We start from the raw sequence: 14,880 nt of genomic DNA, 5'->3' as shown, positions 1-14,880 counted from the left end.
GGAATGAGTCCAATTTGATACTCAGTTCCCGACAGATATCCTCATAGGGATTGCTTGAACCTCTCAAGCCTTCTGTCTAGACGATGCTTCCTTATCTCTACAGGTCAGCTTGACTCTCTGCTTCTTGCTTCACTATTCTTCTTCTTCCTCTTTCATTGTCTTCTATCTCACATGTTTTTGTTCTTTGTCTATTCATGGCTTAAAGCCAATTTGTCTCATGACTGTTTGTTTCCTCTTCCACCCCTTCGGATCGCCTATTATTGTTTCTTGGAATTTACTACCTTTGTGTCATCGCCACTATGCAACATCTCACAGGGAAGTGGCCACTTATCCTCTAACGAACTGCACCAGATCTTCCTCCAACGATTTGGTATTTTGGTTACTCTTTGTAATCATTCATCTGCCAACTCAGCGGTCAAATCAGACTTCAAAATTTTATGTGCCGCAGCTTATTTTCTCCCTCCGAATCTAGTTTCCCATCAGGCGCAATCTCTGTCATTAGATCTGGAGCCTCCAGATCCTACGATGTTCACTCTTATCGCACGGTTGACTTGCTCGAACATTAGCCAGCGATGAGAGGCGGTTTTCTTTCTCATTTGTCAGACATGCGTCGTCCACCGTATGGCATCGCTGGGTCTCCTGACAATTCCGCTTACCGCCCAAAATGCCTCCGATATTCTGCCGATTTTGGAGCGCTGGACCCGCCTTTCACTTTAGCGCTTTTCCCATGGTTTTCGACTTTCCTTGTGACTAAGTTTTCGGGGCTATTCCATTTCGAGGGGTTTTGCCCAGTGATGCGCGATTAGCGCTAAAGTCAATACCCCTCCTAGGTGCCATCCTCAGGGATAAGAAACCATAAGACACCTCTAAGTCTTTTGGATGAGGTTGGGACAGTCAGTCCCTAGTCTAGGGTCTAAGATCTGGCTCTTAGCATGGAAGCCCCATCGCTATTCGGGCCTTGGGACCACAGAATTCACGATGCAATCAACAAAAGGATGCTTTGACAGAGGTCCTCATCGTTCCTTGGTAGCTACAAACTACCACTATCTAGAGGTCTTCCTAATAGCTCATTGTTCACAAGTTTTTGAAGTCTGTCATGATTTGATACAGTCATAGAACTTTGATAATTTTCATGGATCCAATTCGGATCATGGCCTTCCCATTGAAAAATCTTTTGGACCACCAAAAGTTGGTTTTCAAGCATCGACTAAGTGAGGATACAATTATCTCACTTGTCCTATCCCTATCCACTTTGCACTGCTCGGCTTTGAACCCTTGATCCCAATTCTGTGGTACTCAACATCTCCCCTGCGCATCATCCTCACCCTCCTATCCAGAACTATGTCTTCCTGCAATTCATTAAGATATCCAGGTAACATGTCATCAATAGAAGGTAATTGACTTTGCTCTTCGGGATCCTCAATTAGCGAGGGTTCAAACAATCTCAAGCAATCTGCATTCATGACTGAGTAGATGTGCATGTAAGCTGGTAGATCAAGGTGAAAAGCATTCTCACCAATTTTCTCAGGTATCTTGAAAGGTCCATACCTGATAGGCTTTATCCTTTTACCTTCACCTTGCATTCGGTACTCACTGATGTACAACTAGACTTGGTCTCCAACTTGAAAATTATGCTCCATCCAATGCTTTCCATGCCTTGCCTTGTATTTGGCTTGGCTCTTTTCCAGCTATTCCTGTATTGCCTGGTGGATCTCTTGGATTTGTTCAATGAACCTAGTTGCCCTGTCCACATCACTATGTCCCTCAACTGTGGTGTCTTTACCAAAGACAAAATCCAAAGGAGACCTTGGTTTGAAGCCAAAACGGGTCTCAAAATGAGATCTCTGTGTAGAAGAATGTTTTGCTCGGTTGTAAGCATGCTGCACATAACACAAATGTTCATCCCAAATCTTAGGACGCTTGCTGCAATATCCCCTAAGTAACTAGATCACGGTCTTGTTAACTACTTCAGTCTGGCCATCGGTTTGTGGATGGAAAGCTCTGCTTTTCTTCAGTTTTGTGTCCATCAGTTCCCACGGACTTGACCAAAACTTTCCCACAAATCGGGTGTCTCGATCAAATACAATGGAAGTGGGTAATCCAAAATGAACCCATACAAGTTGAAAGAACAGTTTTGCAGTTTTTTCAGCTGTAATCTGTTTATTACAAGGCATCAAAATACACATTTTGCTGAACCTATCCACAAAAACATATAAATAATCATGACCTTTCCTAGATTTAGGCAGTCCTCCAACAAAATCCATGGAAACACTTTCCCAAGGGTGACAAGGAGTTGGTAATGGAGTGTACAAGCCTAGTTTTCTATTGCTGGGCTTTCTTTTAGCACACATAGTACACCCTCTTACATATCTAGAAACTGTCTCATTCATTTTTGGCCAATAACAAAATCTTTGTAGCTATGCAACTGTTTTACTTACCCCAAAGTGACCTGATATTAGAGAAGTGTGTGCTTCTTGAATTATCTTTACTCTTTTAGTTTTTGGAATGCATAGCTTCCCACAATGATATAGGAGCCAGTCCTTTATATGATAATCCAATTATTCTGTTCATTTTCCTTGACTTAAAGTTGCATATACATCCTTAATGTCTATATCTTGAGCATATTCTTCAATGTAGCTCTCATGTAACACAAAATTATGCTTCAGTATAGTAGATGCATTTATAATGGGTCTAGATAACATATTTGCAAATTTATTGTGTATGCCCTTTTTATATCTCATGACTAAATGAGACTGTTGTAGAAAACCCATCAATCTATAGTGTCTTGATTGCTGCAACTTAGTTTGGGAGTGTAGATATCGAAGTGGTTGATGATCAATATGTATTAATGTCTTTTTTCCCATTAAGTAATGTTTCCACTTTTTCACACTGTGCACTAATGCATACAATTCTTTATCATAAGTAGGATAGTTAACTACTGCAGAATTAAATGTCTCAGAGTTATAACATATGGGTTTAGTGTGCTTTGTCAACACTACTCCCATGGCATAGTCACTGGCATCCATTTGGATCTCAAATGGTCTTTGAAGATCAGGCAGTGCTAGTACAGGTACTGTATTAATATTTTCTTTCAAGGTGTTGAAGGATTTCTACTATTTTCCTCCCCAGTGAAACACCTTGTTCAATCCTGTTAAATCATGTAAGGGAGCTGCAATTAAGGAAAAGTTAGAAATTAAATTTCTCCAATATATTTCTGCTCCTAAGAAGCTCCTAACTTCTGTAGCAGATTTGGGTTTAGGCCAGTTCACAATGACTACCACCTTAGAGGGATCTATCTTCAATTCACCACCCCATACTATGTGTTCCAAATAATTCAGAGATGTTTTGCCAAATTCAAATTTTGAGAGTTTAACATAAAGTTTTTCTCTTTTCAAAACATCTAGTGTTTCCTTAACATGCTTTAAATGTTCTTCCCATGTTTTGTTAAATATTAGAATGTCATCCAAATACACAATAACAAAATCATCAAGAAAAGGTCTGAGTACATCATTCATTAATCTCATGAAAGTAGCAGGAGCATTGGTTAAGCCGAAAGGCATAACTAGCCACTAATACAATCCCTGCTTTGTTTTGAAAGCAATCTTCCATGCATCTTGTTCTGCAACTTTGACCTGGTGATATCCACTATGCAAGTCTAGCTTGGAAAAATAAACAACTTCTTTTACTTGATATAAAAGATCATCTATGCGAGGAAGGGGATAACGGTTTTTTATCGTTATCTTATTCAATGCTTGGTAATCAATGCACATTCTGCACGAGCCATCTTTCTTTCTCACCAAAATTATTGGTGACCCACACGGTGATGTGCTAGGTCTGACGAACCCTTTCTCGAGCAACTCCTACACCTGTTTCTTGATTTCAGCATTCTCTAAAGTGGACAACCTTTTATACCTGTGGTTGCAATAGTTGTTTCATCTCCTGAGTCGGACCCCAAATATTTCTGAATAGTTGTAGCAGTCTTCTTCTTCTTGCCCTCGAACTTCATAGGTCTCAGCGCCGGATGTAGAATCCAGCAATGCTCATAATCATGCCCATCCTTCTTATAGTGAGTGCATGAAGACTTTCTCTTCTGCGCAGTGTTAGCCTTCCTTGCTTTCCATTTCTGCTTTCCTTTCTCCTTATGCTTGCTTGCAGTGGGTTGGGATGATCCCCCAACTTCTGGACTTCCATTCTTTCCTCTAGCTTCTAGATGAGTAGCTTGTATAGATACCTCATGTATACTAGTGGGATTAAACATGAGGATAATGTGCCTCATGTAGCTGTATAGACCACCAATGTACTTCAATAGAGTCTCAGGTGAGTCTAATGAGATTCCTAGAATTAATGCTCTCTTTCTAAATTCTTGGGTGTATCCTTGTACACTTTGCCCTTTCAACTATCGGAGAGTTTGCCAGCTCATCATGGCTTGTTGCATGTAGGCCAATGGATAGAACTGGTTTTTGGTTGCAGAAACAAATTCACTCCATACAGAAATGGTCTTACGATGTCTCTTCATGTCAACTTGGGTCCTACCTTCCCACCAAACCAAGGCAATGCCTCCAAGGCATAGGCTTGCCAGCTAAATATTGCTCTTGTCTAAATCGATACTCTGCACTTTGCAATAAAAATCAATTTGTCTAATCCAATTGTCCAAATTTTCTGCATTCAACTCTCCATCATATATAGGTAAATCAAATTTAACATCTAATTTAATCAAAGATGCCTTCCTTTTATGTTCAGGGCTATTAGGAGGTGTGAGAAATCTTTCTTCTTTCCCTTTTCCTTTTGAGTGGTCATGAAGGAGAGACTCATCTTCTCCTTTGTCTTGTTTGGAGCCTGATGAATCTTCATCCTTATGTTTTCTAAAGTCCTTATACATTTCCTCTACCATGGACCTTATGGCTAGGAAGATATCTATGAATTAAGGGTCTAGCCCAATAGAACCTTCCTCTGACATTGTCTTCCGAGGATAGACTCTCCCAATTTCAGGATTAGGTTTGACCAACTCTCCTTCTCCTAATTTGAGCTTTGATCTAGTTAGGATTCAACAGCTAAATCCAACACAAGCTTGTCTAACCTTAACAGCCTTTTTCTCTGATACCACTTCATTTGAAAATCACTCGTGAGTGATCTCAGTTAATTAATTAACAAATGAAGGTATTAAAGACTCATGTGTTGGTGTCTGTCTATGTTATCTTAGGCAACAGATCGATAAGATTAAAAAATACACAGACACTGGAAAACAGTAAGAGAAACACAGTAAGCAATACTAGAACGCAACAAATTAATAAGGAGTTCACCCAATCCTCCTGGGCTACGTCTCCAGTCTAGCTCTCAATGGTGGCCTTCTTTTATTATGTCTTTAAAGAAAAAATTTTACAATGAAGAGCTCAAATTGAGTCTCCTGAAATAGATGATGCTTAGTAGGGTGGTTCTTGGATTCCCCAAGCCACTAGAGTGCGCAGACTCTTCCTTACCAAGTCTTGACCTCACTGGTCTTAATGGAATGAGTCTAATTTGGTACTTAGTTCCCGACAGATATCCTTACAAGGATTGCTTGAACCTCTCAAGCCTTCTGTCTGCTCGATGCTACCTTAGCTCTATAGGTCAACTCAACTCTTTGCTTCTTGCTTCACTGTTCTTCTTCTTCCTCTTTCACTGTCTTTTGTCTCACTTTTTTTTGTTCTTTGTCTGTTCATGGCTTAAATCAATTTGTCTCATGACTGTTCATTTCATCTTTCGCCCTTTGGATCGCCTGCCACTGCTCGCTTGGAATTCCCTGCCTTCACATCATCACCACTGTGTAACATCTCACAAGGAAGTGGCCACTTGTCCTTTCACGAACTGTGCCAGCTCTTCCTCCAGCGGTTTGTTATTTTGGTTACTCTGTGTAATGATTCATCTGCCAACTCAATGGTCAAATCGGACTTCAAACTTTTATGTGTCACAGCTTATTTTCTCCCTTCGAATCTGGTATCCCATTGGGCGTAATCTTCGCCGTTAGATCTGGAGCCTCCAGATCCAACAGTGTTCTCTCTTATCATGTGGTTTACTTGCTCGAACGTTAGCCTGCGATGAGAGGTGGTTTTCTCTATCATCTATCAGACACGCGTCGTCCACTATATGGCATCGTTGGTTCTCCTGACAATTCCACTTACCACCCAAAATGCGTCTGATATTCCGTCGGTTTTGGAGCACGGGACCCGCCTTTCGCTTTAGCACTTTTCCCATGGTTTTTGGCTTTCCTTGTGACCGAGCACTTGGAGCTATTCCATTTCGAGGGGTTTTTCCTAGTGCTAATTGCGAATCAGAAGCAACCTCTGTTTTTTGATCTGGACTTCTTAACTGCTAGTTTGCACCACTGTGTGGTCTCCATGGGCCTCGGTCAACGTGCTTTGACTGAGGTCCTTGTTGTTCCTTGCTGGCTACAAACTACCAATGTCAAGAGGTATTCCTGATAGCTCATTGTTCACATGTTTTTGAAGTCTATCATGATTTGATACAGTCATAGAACTTTGATAATTTTCATGGATCCAATTCGAATCAAGAAAAAATGTATTATTGATACTTTCACATCTTTCTCTTGCTCACATATTTACAAGAAAAATAATCACTCCACTGATAGCTTATCAAAGATGGCCTCCTTCTGGAAAAGGATATTTGGGCTATAATGGAACAATTCACTGATAAATCACATGAATATTTCCATCATGTATACAATGATCATATCTTGGTGCCAGTTGCTAACAATGATTGATAAACAGGGACCCACTCATACACTCATGCATACTTCATTTAATTGTGTTAGATTGTTCATGTTTTTAACAATTGATTGTTTCACCACAAACTCATAGGAACATGCCATTTTTTACATAATGGGGCCATATAGGCCCTGTGTGATGCTTTTCCTTTTTATTATCAATGTACATTGGAACAAACGATATCTTGTTTTTGAAAGGCTTTGATTTTTTGTTTCTATAGATAAATCCTTATATATGTTTTCTCTCATGGACAATTCAATTTAATGTTTTTTTCTCTCTAATATATGCTTGTTGTATAAGGTGATGTCATATTTCTCCCTCTTAGCACAAGTATTTTGAATGACATATACTCTGTTTTATTTCATCTTTTACCCTATGACGAGCTAAAATGTAATGTTGTTGGGATATTTCAAGAATACTCTAGTAGTGTATATGCAAAATGCAATTTCATCATTTTATTATGAATTAAATTACAGATATTTTCTTTTGAAAAAAAATAGTATTTTGGTTGTTGTTCAATAGGTGATCATCTTGATATGAAGTATTATGTAAACTATGAGATTCCAAATTTAGATCCCCATCATTAGCTTGATCTTGTACAAGGAACATAAATAGGCACCTAAAAGCCTACAGGTTATAGTGGTAGAAGTTTGAATCATTTCTCGAAAAAAAAAATATGTTATAATTTTTAATTGTTAATGAAATCGTAATTTTGTATTATTTAAATTATATTTTTAAATATTAAAAAAAAAATCACCAATACTAAAAAAAACTGTATCTCTAAATTATACAACCTCAACTTGAGCATATATATAAATATAATTTTTAAAACTTTTAACGAGATTATAAATAAACCTAGTTAAAAAAATATTAAACATATTATATATATGTTGGGGAGGGGATGGCGGGGAGCTCTGACGGAGTCGGGATTTAGCGGCGAGTCTAACCGCACGTTCGAAGACCGCAGTCAAGGAACGGTTTATCACAGATCCCGCAATTGTTTCGGTGCTGGCCTCGCATCTGGGCGACAGGCCGATCACGGAGAGCTACAGGACTTAGACTAACCGCCATGGAGAATCAACAATTAACGGACCTCGTGGACTTCACCGAGGATCCGTTCGAGGGACAGACGGTTTTCAGTAACCCTAACCATGCTAAGGTTGTTTTCACTCCGCCGGTTTCTAAGGAAGTTAGGGCACAGCTATTGACCCCGGTGGTTTCGTCTGAATCCGCGAATGAAGCTATTGGTATTGAGGCTCCGCCTCTCTCTCTAGGTACGGTAAACTTTCTCACCTCTTTCTTGCCTGATTCCTTAATCTTTGACGCCATTCCATCTCCTGTTCAGAACGTTCCTAGGGCACATAATAATCCATCCGAATTAGGGCAAGACCCTTGTCGAATTCCGGGGGTTCGAACTTCGGGATACTTCAGCACTCCTACTGTTAACATTCAAGTCTCTAAGCCCACAGCTCAGACAAAGAACACGGACCCTCTCTCGGAGCATCCATCAGCCCCCAGATCAAAGAAACGGAAAATTAGGTGTGTGAAGGCTACTCAGAAGGATATCTCGATTGAATTTGGGAACCCGGCAGATTTCGAGGAAACTATGAACAATGCCCGCACGATGCTGGTGGGACATGTGCGGGGGCGCTCCTTCACCTCGGACAGACTCAGGAAATGGGTACAGGAAATATGGGGAGGTCTTTTCTCGCAACTGCCAGCGGTTCGGGTCCTCCCACGAGGATGGTTCGCCCTCAGATTTGCACAAGAGGAACACACGCACACCGTACTGGAGAAATTTTGGCATATTGAATCGGCCCCGGTTCTATTGAAGCGATGGAATCCCCTTTTCGACCCGGAAAGGGAGCAAATAGCTGCTGGGCCACTATGGGTTCGGCTGCCCGGGCTTCCGCTCCAGTTCTGGAGAGAAGATGCTTTCACCCGCATTGGTGATGCTCTGGGTTCATATCTCGACCATGATCGATCTTATTTGGACACGGGAAGACAAACGGTTGCCCGAATTCTGGTACACCTTGACACAAGGGAGGGCCTGGAGGAAAAGATCACACTGAATGCAGGGAAGCTCAAGCGGATGCAGATTCTTGATTACGAAGGAGTGCCCTTCAGATGCAATAAGTGTCACCAAGTGGGCCACTTATACAGGGACTGTCCCCTGCTAAACAGCCCTGCCAGCACTTCAAAGAATTCGCCTATAATGTCCAGAAGGAACTCTCCGTTATCATCCCCTGTCATTCTGAAGACTGCAGATCATAAGGACGACCTCAACGCAGTGGATCAGACAATGAAGGACGCCTCCACTCCTCCCCTGACTCGGGCTCGGGCTGCTGCTGCACAGTCATCGGGAAATCACCACTCCTCTTCCTTTTCTGTATTGGAAAAGTCTATTGAATTTATAAATTCAGCTCCTGTCATCTCTGCACATTGCATTATTTCATCACCCTCCTCGACACAATCCACTGCCCCCCCTACACTTACTCGTGCTCCATCTCCCCCAAAAGAATCCACCCCCAAAAGACACCAGCCTCACTCATATTCTCTTCGCCCCCGCACATCACTTCCGGATTCTTTAGCTCCCTCGATTGGTTTGGGCATTATTACCCCTGGGATGGGTCTCACTATCACCAGAGGCCGAAGATCGGCACTTAACAAAGCCATTATTCGCGCTGGGGCCGAAGTTGCCTCAGGCCGCCAATCCACCATTGATGGGGTCCTTAGAGCCACAAAACCCCCTCAGCAGGGGCCCCCATGAAGTTCCTCTCTTTCAATTGTAGGGGGCTGGCCAGTCACCCCAAGAAACTGGCCATCAAACGACTTTTTGAGGTCGAAAATCCTGACATCATCCTCCTCCAGGAAACCCTAGGATCAGCTGAGGATGTCTCTCGATCCCTCAGTCTCTCATCTCCCCGATGGCATTTCATTGCAGCAGATGCCAGTGGGCGATCTGGGGGTTTGGCTATTGGTTTCAACCCACTTTCCATCAGGCTGGACTCTTCCTGGGGAGGTCCTGGATTCTTGGGAGCGGACATTTTTGCGATTGAGCTTGGAATGAATCTTCGTATAGTTAATATATATGGACCATGCCATCAAAGGGAAAGTTTCTGGAGAAATCTCCTGGGATTCAGATTGATGTCCTTGGACCACATCATCATAGGGGGGGATCTAAACTTCTCTCTGGGATACAGTGAATCCTGGGGCTCTATGGCGCAGATTGACTCTATTACAGACTTCATGAGAAGACTGTTGGATCTACATGATTTGGTTGACGTCCCTATGCAGAAGCCCCTTCCAACTTGGAGAAATAGGAGAGTGGGACAAGCTGCACTTGCCCGTAGACTAGACAGATTTATTCTCAAAGGGACATTGATTCAAAAACTCCATCGTCTTAAACAATGGGTTGGATCGGGAGGCATATCTGATCACTCTCCTATCCTTATGGAGATCATGGGCCCCCTTCCAAAGCCGAAATCTCCATTCAAATTCAATCACCTCTCGCTCGAGGATCAGAGTTTCATCAACCTGGTATCCAATTTCTGGAGGACACATCCTATTGACAGAGAAGCATCATTGGCAAGAGGATTTGTCAAAAACCTAACAGAGCTCAAACACTTGACTATTGGATGGGCAAAAGAGAAGAAAATCAGAGAGGATGCTCAGCTCATTAATATAGAAGAAGAGATTCATGGCCTCCTAGATGACCAGAACCGGGCTTTTGGATCCATGGGGGACAAATCTCGGCTATTGGAGCTCGAAAATCAGAAGCACAGAATCCTGAAACTCAGAGAGGAGTCCCTGAGGCTGAGGAGTAGGGCTGTATGGCTCAAAGATGGGGATGAGAATTCCCGTTTCTTCCACAATTTCGCAAAAGGAAGAAGGCTGGCAAATACTATTTGGAATCTTCCTATGCCAGACGGAGGAGTGGCTGATTCTTTCAACAAGCTCTCACAGCTTGGCACCTCACATTTCAGGCAACTGTACAAGAATCCGGCGGGCACAAATTTGGCAGAAATCATCAATGTGGCATCACATTTCCCCAGATATGTAATGGAGGAGGACATTGATTCTCTCACAGGACCAGTCACTATGGCAGAGTTGGAGAGCACCATCAAATGGTTTCAGAGAGAAAAAAGTCTAGGTCCGGATGGATGGACCATAGAGTTCTACTTAGCCTTTTTTGAGCTTCTTGGAGAGGACATCCTGAGGGTGGTGGAGGAAAGCAGAGCGACAGGACAAATCTATGATGCAATAAACACCACTTTTATAGCGCTCATTCCCAAATCAGACTCCCCCTCATCATTTGACGATTACAGGCCTATTTCATTATGCAATGTACTTTATAAAATCATCTCCAAGATCATTGCCAATCGGATTAGGCCCATTTTATCCAAACACATCGGGCCCCAACAGTTTGCCTTCCTGGAAGACAGACAAATCCATGAAGCCATTGGATCTGCGCAGGAAGCTATACACTCCATTTGGACAAAAAGGCTTAAGTGCATCCTTCTCAAGATTGATCTCTCCAAGGCTTTTGATAGAGTTAGTTGGCTCTATATCAAAATGATACTCATCCACTTAGGCTGCCCCATCCTCTTCATCAATTGGATAATGGCATGCATCACATCCCCCTCATTCAGCATCCTTATCAATGGAGCGGCCTCCCACTTCTTCCACTCTGAGAGAGGCCTTAGGCAGGGATGCCCCCTATCTCCCTTGCTCTTCCTTGTTGTGATGGAAGCCCTGAGCCGCCTCATCATCTTAGCCAAAAGAGCAGGTACTCTCAGGGGATTGAAGATCACAGACGAATGTTTTATCACACACCTACTGTTCGTTGATGATGTGCTGATCATGCTTGATGGAAGGATGCAGGACATCACTACATTCAACCGCATCCTAAAGCTCTTTGCACAAGCCACTGGAATGGAAGTAAACCAGGCAAAATCCTCCATCACTCTGGTTGGAACATCAGTACAGGAATCATTCACTGCATGCCAGGTATTTCCATTCACCAACCATCCTTTGGATAGAGGGCTTAAATACCTGGGGTACTAGCTCAAACCAACCTCACAGAAGATTGCAGACTGGGTATGGCTGGTTGCAAAAATAGAGAAGAGGATCACTTGCTGGAGTTTTCGATATCTATCTAGAGCGGGCAGATTGACTTTGATTAAATCTGTACTGGAAGCCACCCCGGTTTTTTGGATGGATCTGGCATGGATCCCTCGAAACATATTATCAAAAATCCAGAGAATATGTAACAGATATCTATGGGGAGGAAAACAGGATAAACGCACATTTGCATGGACCAGATGGAACTCTATTGCTCTCCCAAAAAAGTGGGGGGGATGGGGAATAAAGGATCTTCCCACATTTGCACAGGCCATGGCAGCAAAGATGGGATGGGCACTGATGACATCACACAGCCTCTGGACCTCCATTGTCTTCCACAAATACATTTGGCCCAGAAACAAGCTGGACTGGCTTAGAATGCCATCATGGAACAAGGTGGGTATATCATCTGTTTGGAAGGTTGTGCTTCACGCCCTGCCCCTCATCAGGGATTACATCGTTTGGAGGATTAACAGCGGTGACTGTGCCCGTGTGGGCCTTGACCCGTGGAATGGTAGTGGGGGTCGGCACAATCTACCTAGGGATCTTATAGACTGCTTATCAGCACAGCATATATTTGTGATTGCACAGGTCGCGGACAGGGATCGCTCAGACATGTTTCACCAAGCCTGGAAGACGGCCAACCAACTACACCTCCCTGCTAGATGGCACTCGACCTGGCGCGAATATTGCACTGCCCTATCTGAATCTCATATCAGGATAACAGAAGGTCCGGATGAATTGATTTGGTTTCTTGCTGACAGTGGTAAGTACTCACCAAGGGAGGGTTATACGCAGCTTAATATTCAGAAAAAGCCTGGGGTCCTTGATCAATGGTGGAGACAGATTTGGAAGCTTGCTGCATCTCCCAGATCAAAGCTGTTCACTTGGTGTGTACTCCGGAGCAAGGTTCCCACAGGTGATTTCCTTATGAGACACGCCATACAGGGCCCGACGTGGTGCATTCTCTGCAAATCTGACTCGGAGACCATATCTCATTTATTCCTTCACTGTCCGATGATGCAACAGATCTGGCAAAACATAAAACCCTTCATCCCATTCAATGGAGACTGGAGCGGGCCCGATCCGATCAGTTCATGGATAGATTGGACAGCGAGGCATAAGGGCACGAAACTGATCAACCTGCCTGTTATCATTCTATGGTCTTTGTGGAAAGTTCGGAACAGATGGACATTTGAGGATATAGCACCCCACTGGCCCCTCATCGAAGCTGGAATCATCTCTGCTTACAGAGAGTTACCTGAGCCGCCTCCCCCAAAAATTCGCCATCCAAATCCTCCGCCCAATATTGATCAATCCACCCCTTGGGCATACTTTGATGGAGCGGCAAATGCTCAGAGTTGTGGGGAGGCATCATTCTGCATCATAACCTTACTCATTCCTATCACATCAAAGCTGGCTTGGGCATTGGAACCAATAATTATGCAGAGCTCATCACACTGCGGCACCTCTTGCATTTTGCACTATGTCATCATTACACTAGAATCAACATCTTTGGGGACTCGCAGACTGTTATAAATTGGTTCAATGATATCACGATTTGTCACATGCACACACTCAGAGCTATCATGGATGAAGTGCATCGATTAAAAGATGCTTTCTCACATATCTCTGTTACACACATTTACAGGGAGCATAATATGGACGCTGACAAATTATCCAAGGAGGCCGCGGTGATGGATCGTGGCATCTGGGAGATTACGGAAGTTTTGGGCCAGCAGCAACAGAAATACTACCACTGGCCATATATAGATCAGGACTACCCAACAGGGGGTCCTCATCTCGCATAAAATAAGGACAACAGCATCCACAGATCACTGATTTTTGCACAGCAAACACAGAAAATTCACTAGGATTATGCTATCAGAATAGTTGCAGAAATTGAAACAACACATTTACAGACAATTGATAGAATGTATTGATGTAAATTTTGAACTTTTGTACAGATCATGATATACTGATATATATGTAAATCTCTTCATATTAATTAAAGTTTTTACGGATTTTCCCAGGGGAAAAAAAAAAAATATATATATATATATATATATATATATATATATATATATATATATATATATATATATATATATATATATATATATATATATATATATATATGAAAATATTTTATCCAAACCAACATCCACATAATTTAAAATAATACATTCAATATTTTAAAGATATATTAAAAAATAAAAAATAAAAAATTATATATTATAAATTGATGTGTTCAATAATATACATACATATATGTTAAATAATTATGGTGCTATAGGAAATTGACACTTCAATACGGGGAAATGGTGTATTTGCAAATGAGTGTAAACAGTTAAATAAAAAATATTTTCATAAAATCATAATTTATCCAAACCAATATTAATATAATTTAAAAATATACATTTAATATTATAAATATTTATTAAAAAATTACATTAAATTTAAGTTGATGTGATCAAGTTTCACTAGCACAACAGGTTGAGGATGAGCCTTGTTAGTAACGTGACCTACGATCGAAACTCACGGAGGCTGTTGTGCCCGTGCTAGAGGGAGGAAACACACTAAAATCAGTCAGCTTAGGGCAAGTGTCGCCCAGGCTAGGTGAGATCCTCGGGTAATTTTGACAAATTAGATGTCCCTGAGTCGTGGTTTCTCAAGCCACAAGTCAAGCCTAGATAAACAGAGATCACATGACAAACAAACAAAAAAGTTGATGTGTCCAATACTAAACTTATAGATATACTAAATAATTATTATACCAGAAGGCTCTGTAAATGAGTGTAAACATTTAAATATTGGCTCAATGTAGAGGAAACTTTGTAGTGGTTGTAAACCAATCTAGATCCATCTTAACTTCAGATCTACCAAGCCACAAGAGGGATTAAATCTCTTGAGATGCAAAACATCTTTGAGATTGATCCTTCTTCATGCGTAGTAGATTTGGATTTAAGATGGATCTAGGCTAGTTTAATTTCCT

The 14,880-nt window shown here is 41.8% G+C and overlaps 1 protein-coding gene across 1 annotated transcript; it reads left to right on the top strand.

Moving 5' to 3' along the window:
* Positions 1–9,980: 9,980 nt before the first annotated feature.
* Positions 9,981–13,424, top strand: LOC149259042 (uncharacterized). Its single transcript, XM_089448433.1, has 3 exons — positions 9,981–11,108; positions 11,646–11,771; positions 12,060–13,424. The coding sequence occupies exons 1-3, from the start codon at positions 9,981–9,983 to the stop codon at positions 13,422–13,424; spliced, it is 2,619 nt and encodes an 872-aa protein (XP_089304559.1).
* Positions 13,425–14,880: the final 1,456 nt, after the last annotated feature.

The sequence above is a fragment of the Pinus tabuliformis genome, chromosome 6, assembly GCF_031772625.1.
Source record: "Pinus tabuliformis cultivar Carrire ecotype Pingquan chromosome 6, CPIR1, whole genome shotgun sequence".
NCBI classification, from domain to species: Eukaryota; Viridiplantae; Streptophyta; class Pinopsida; order Pinales; family Pinaceae; genus Pinus; species Pinus tabuliformis.
The sequence above is the reverse complement of the archived record's forward strand: the minus strand, read 5'-3'. Positions and strand labels throughout refer to the sequence as shown.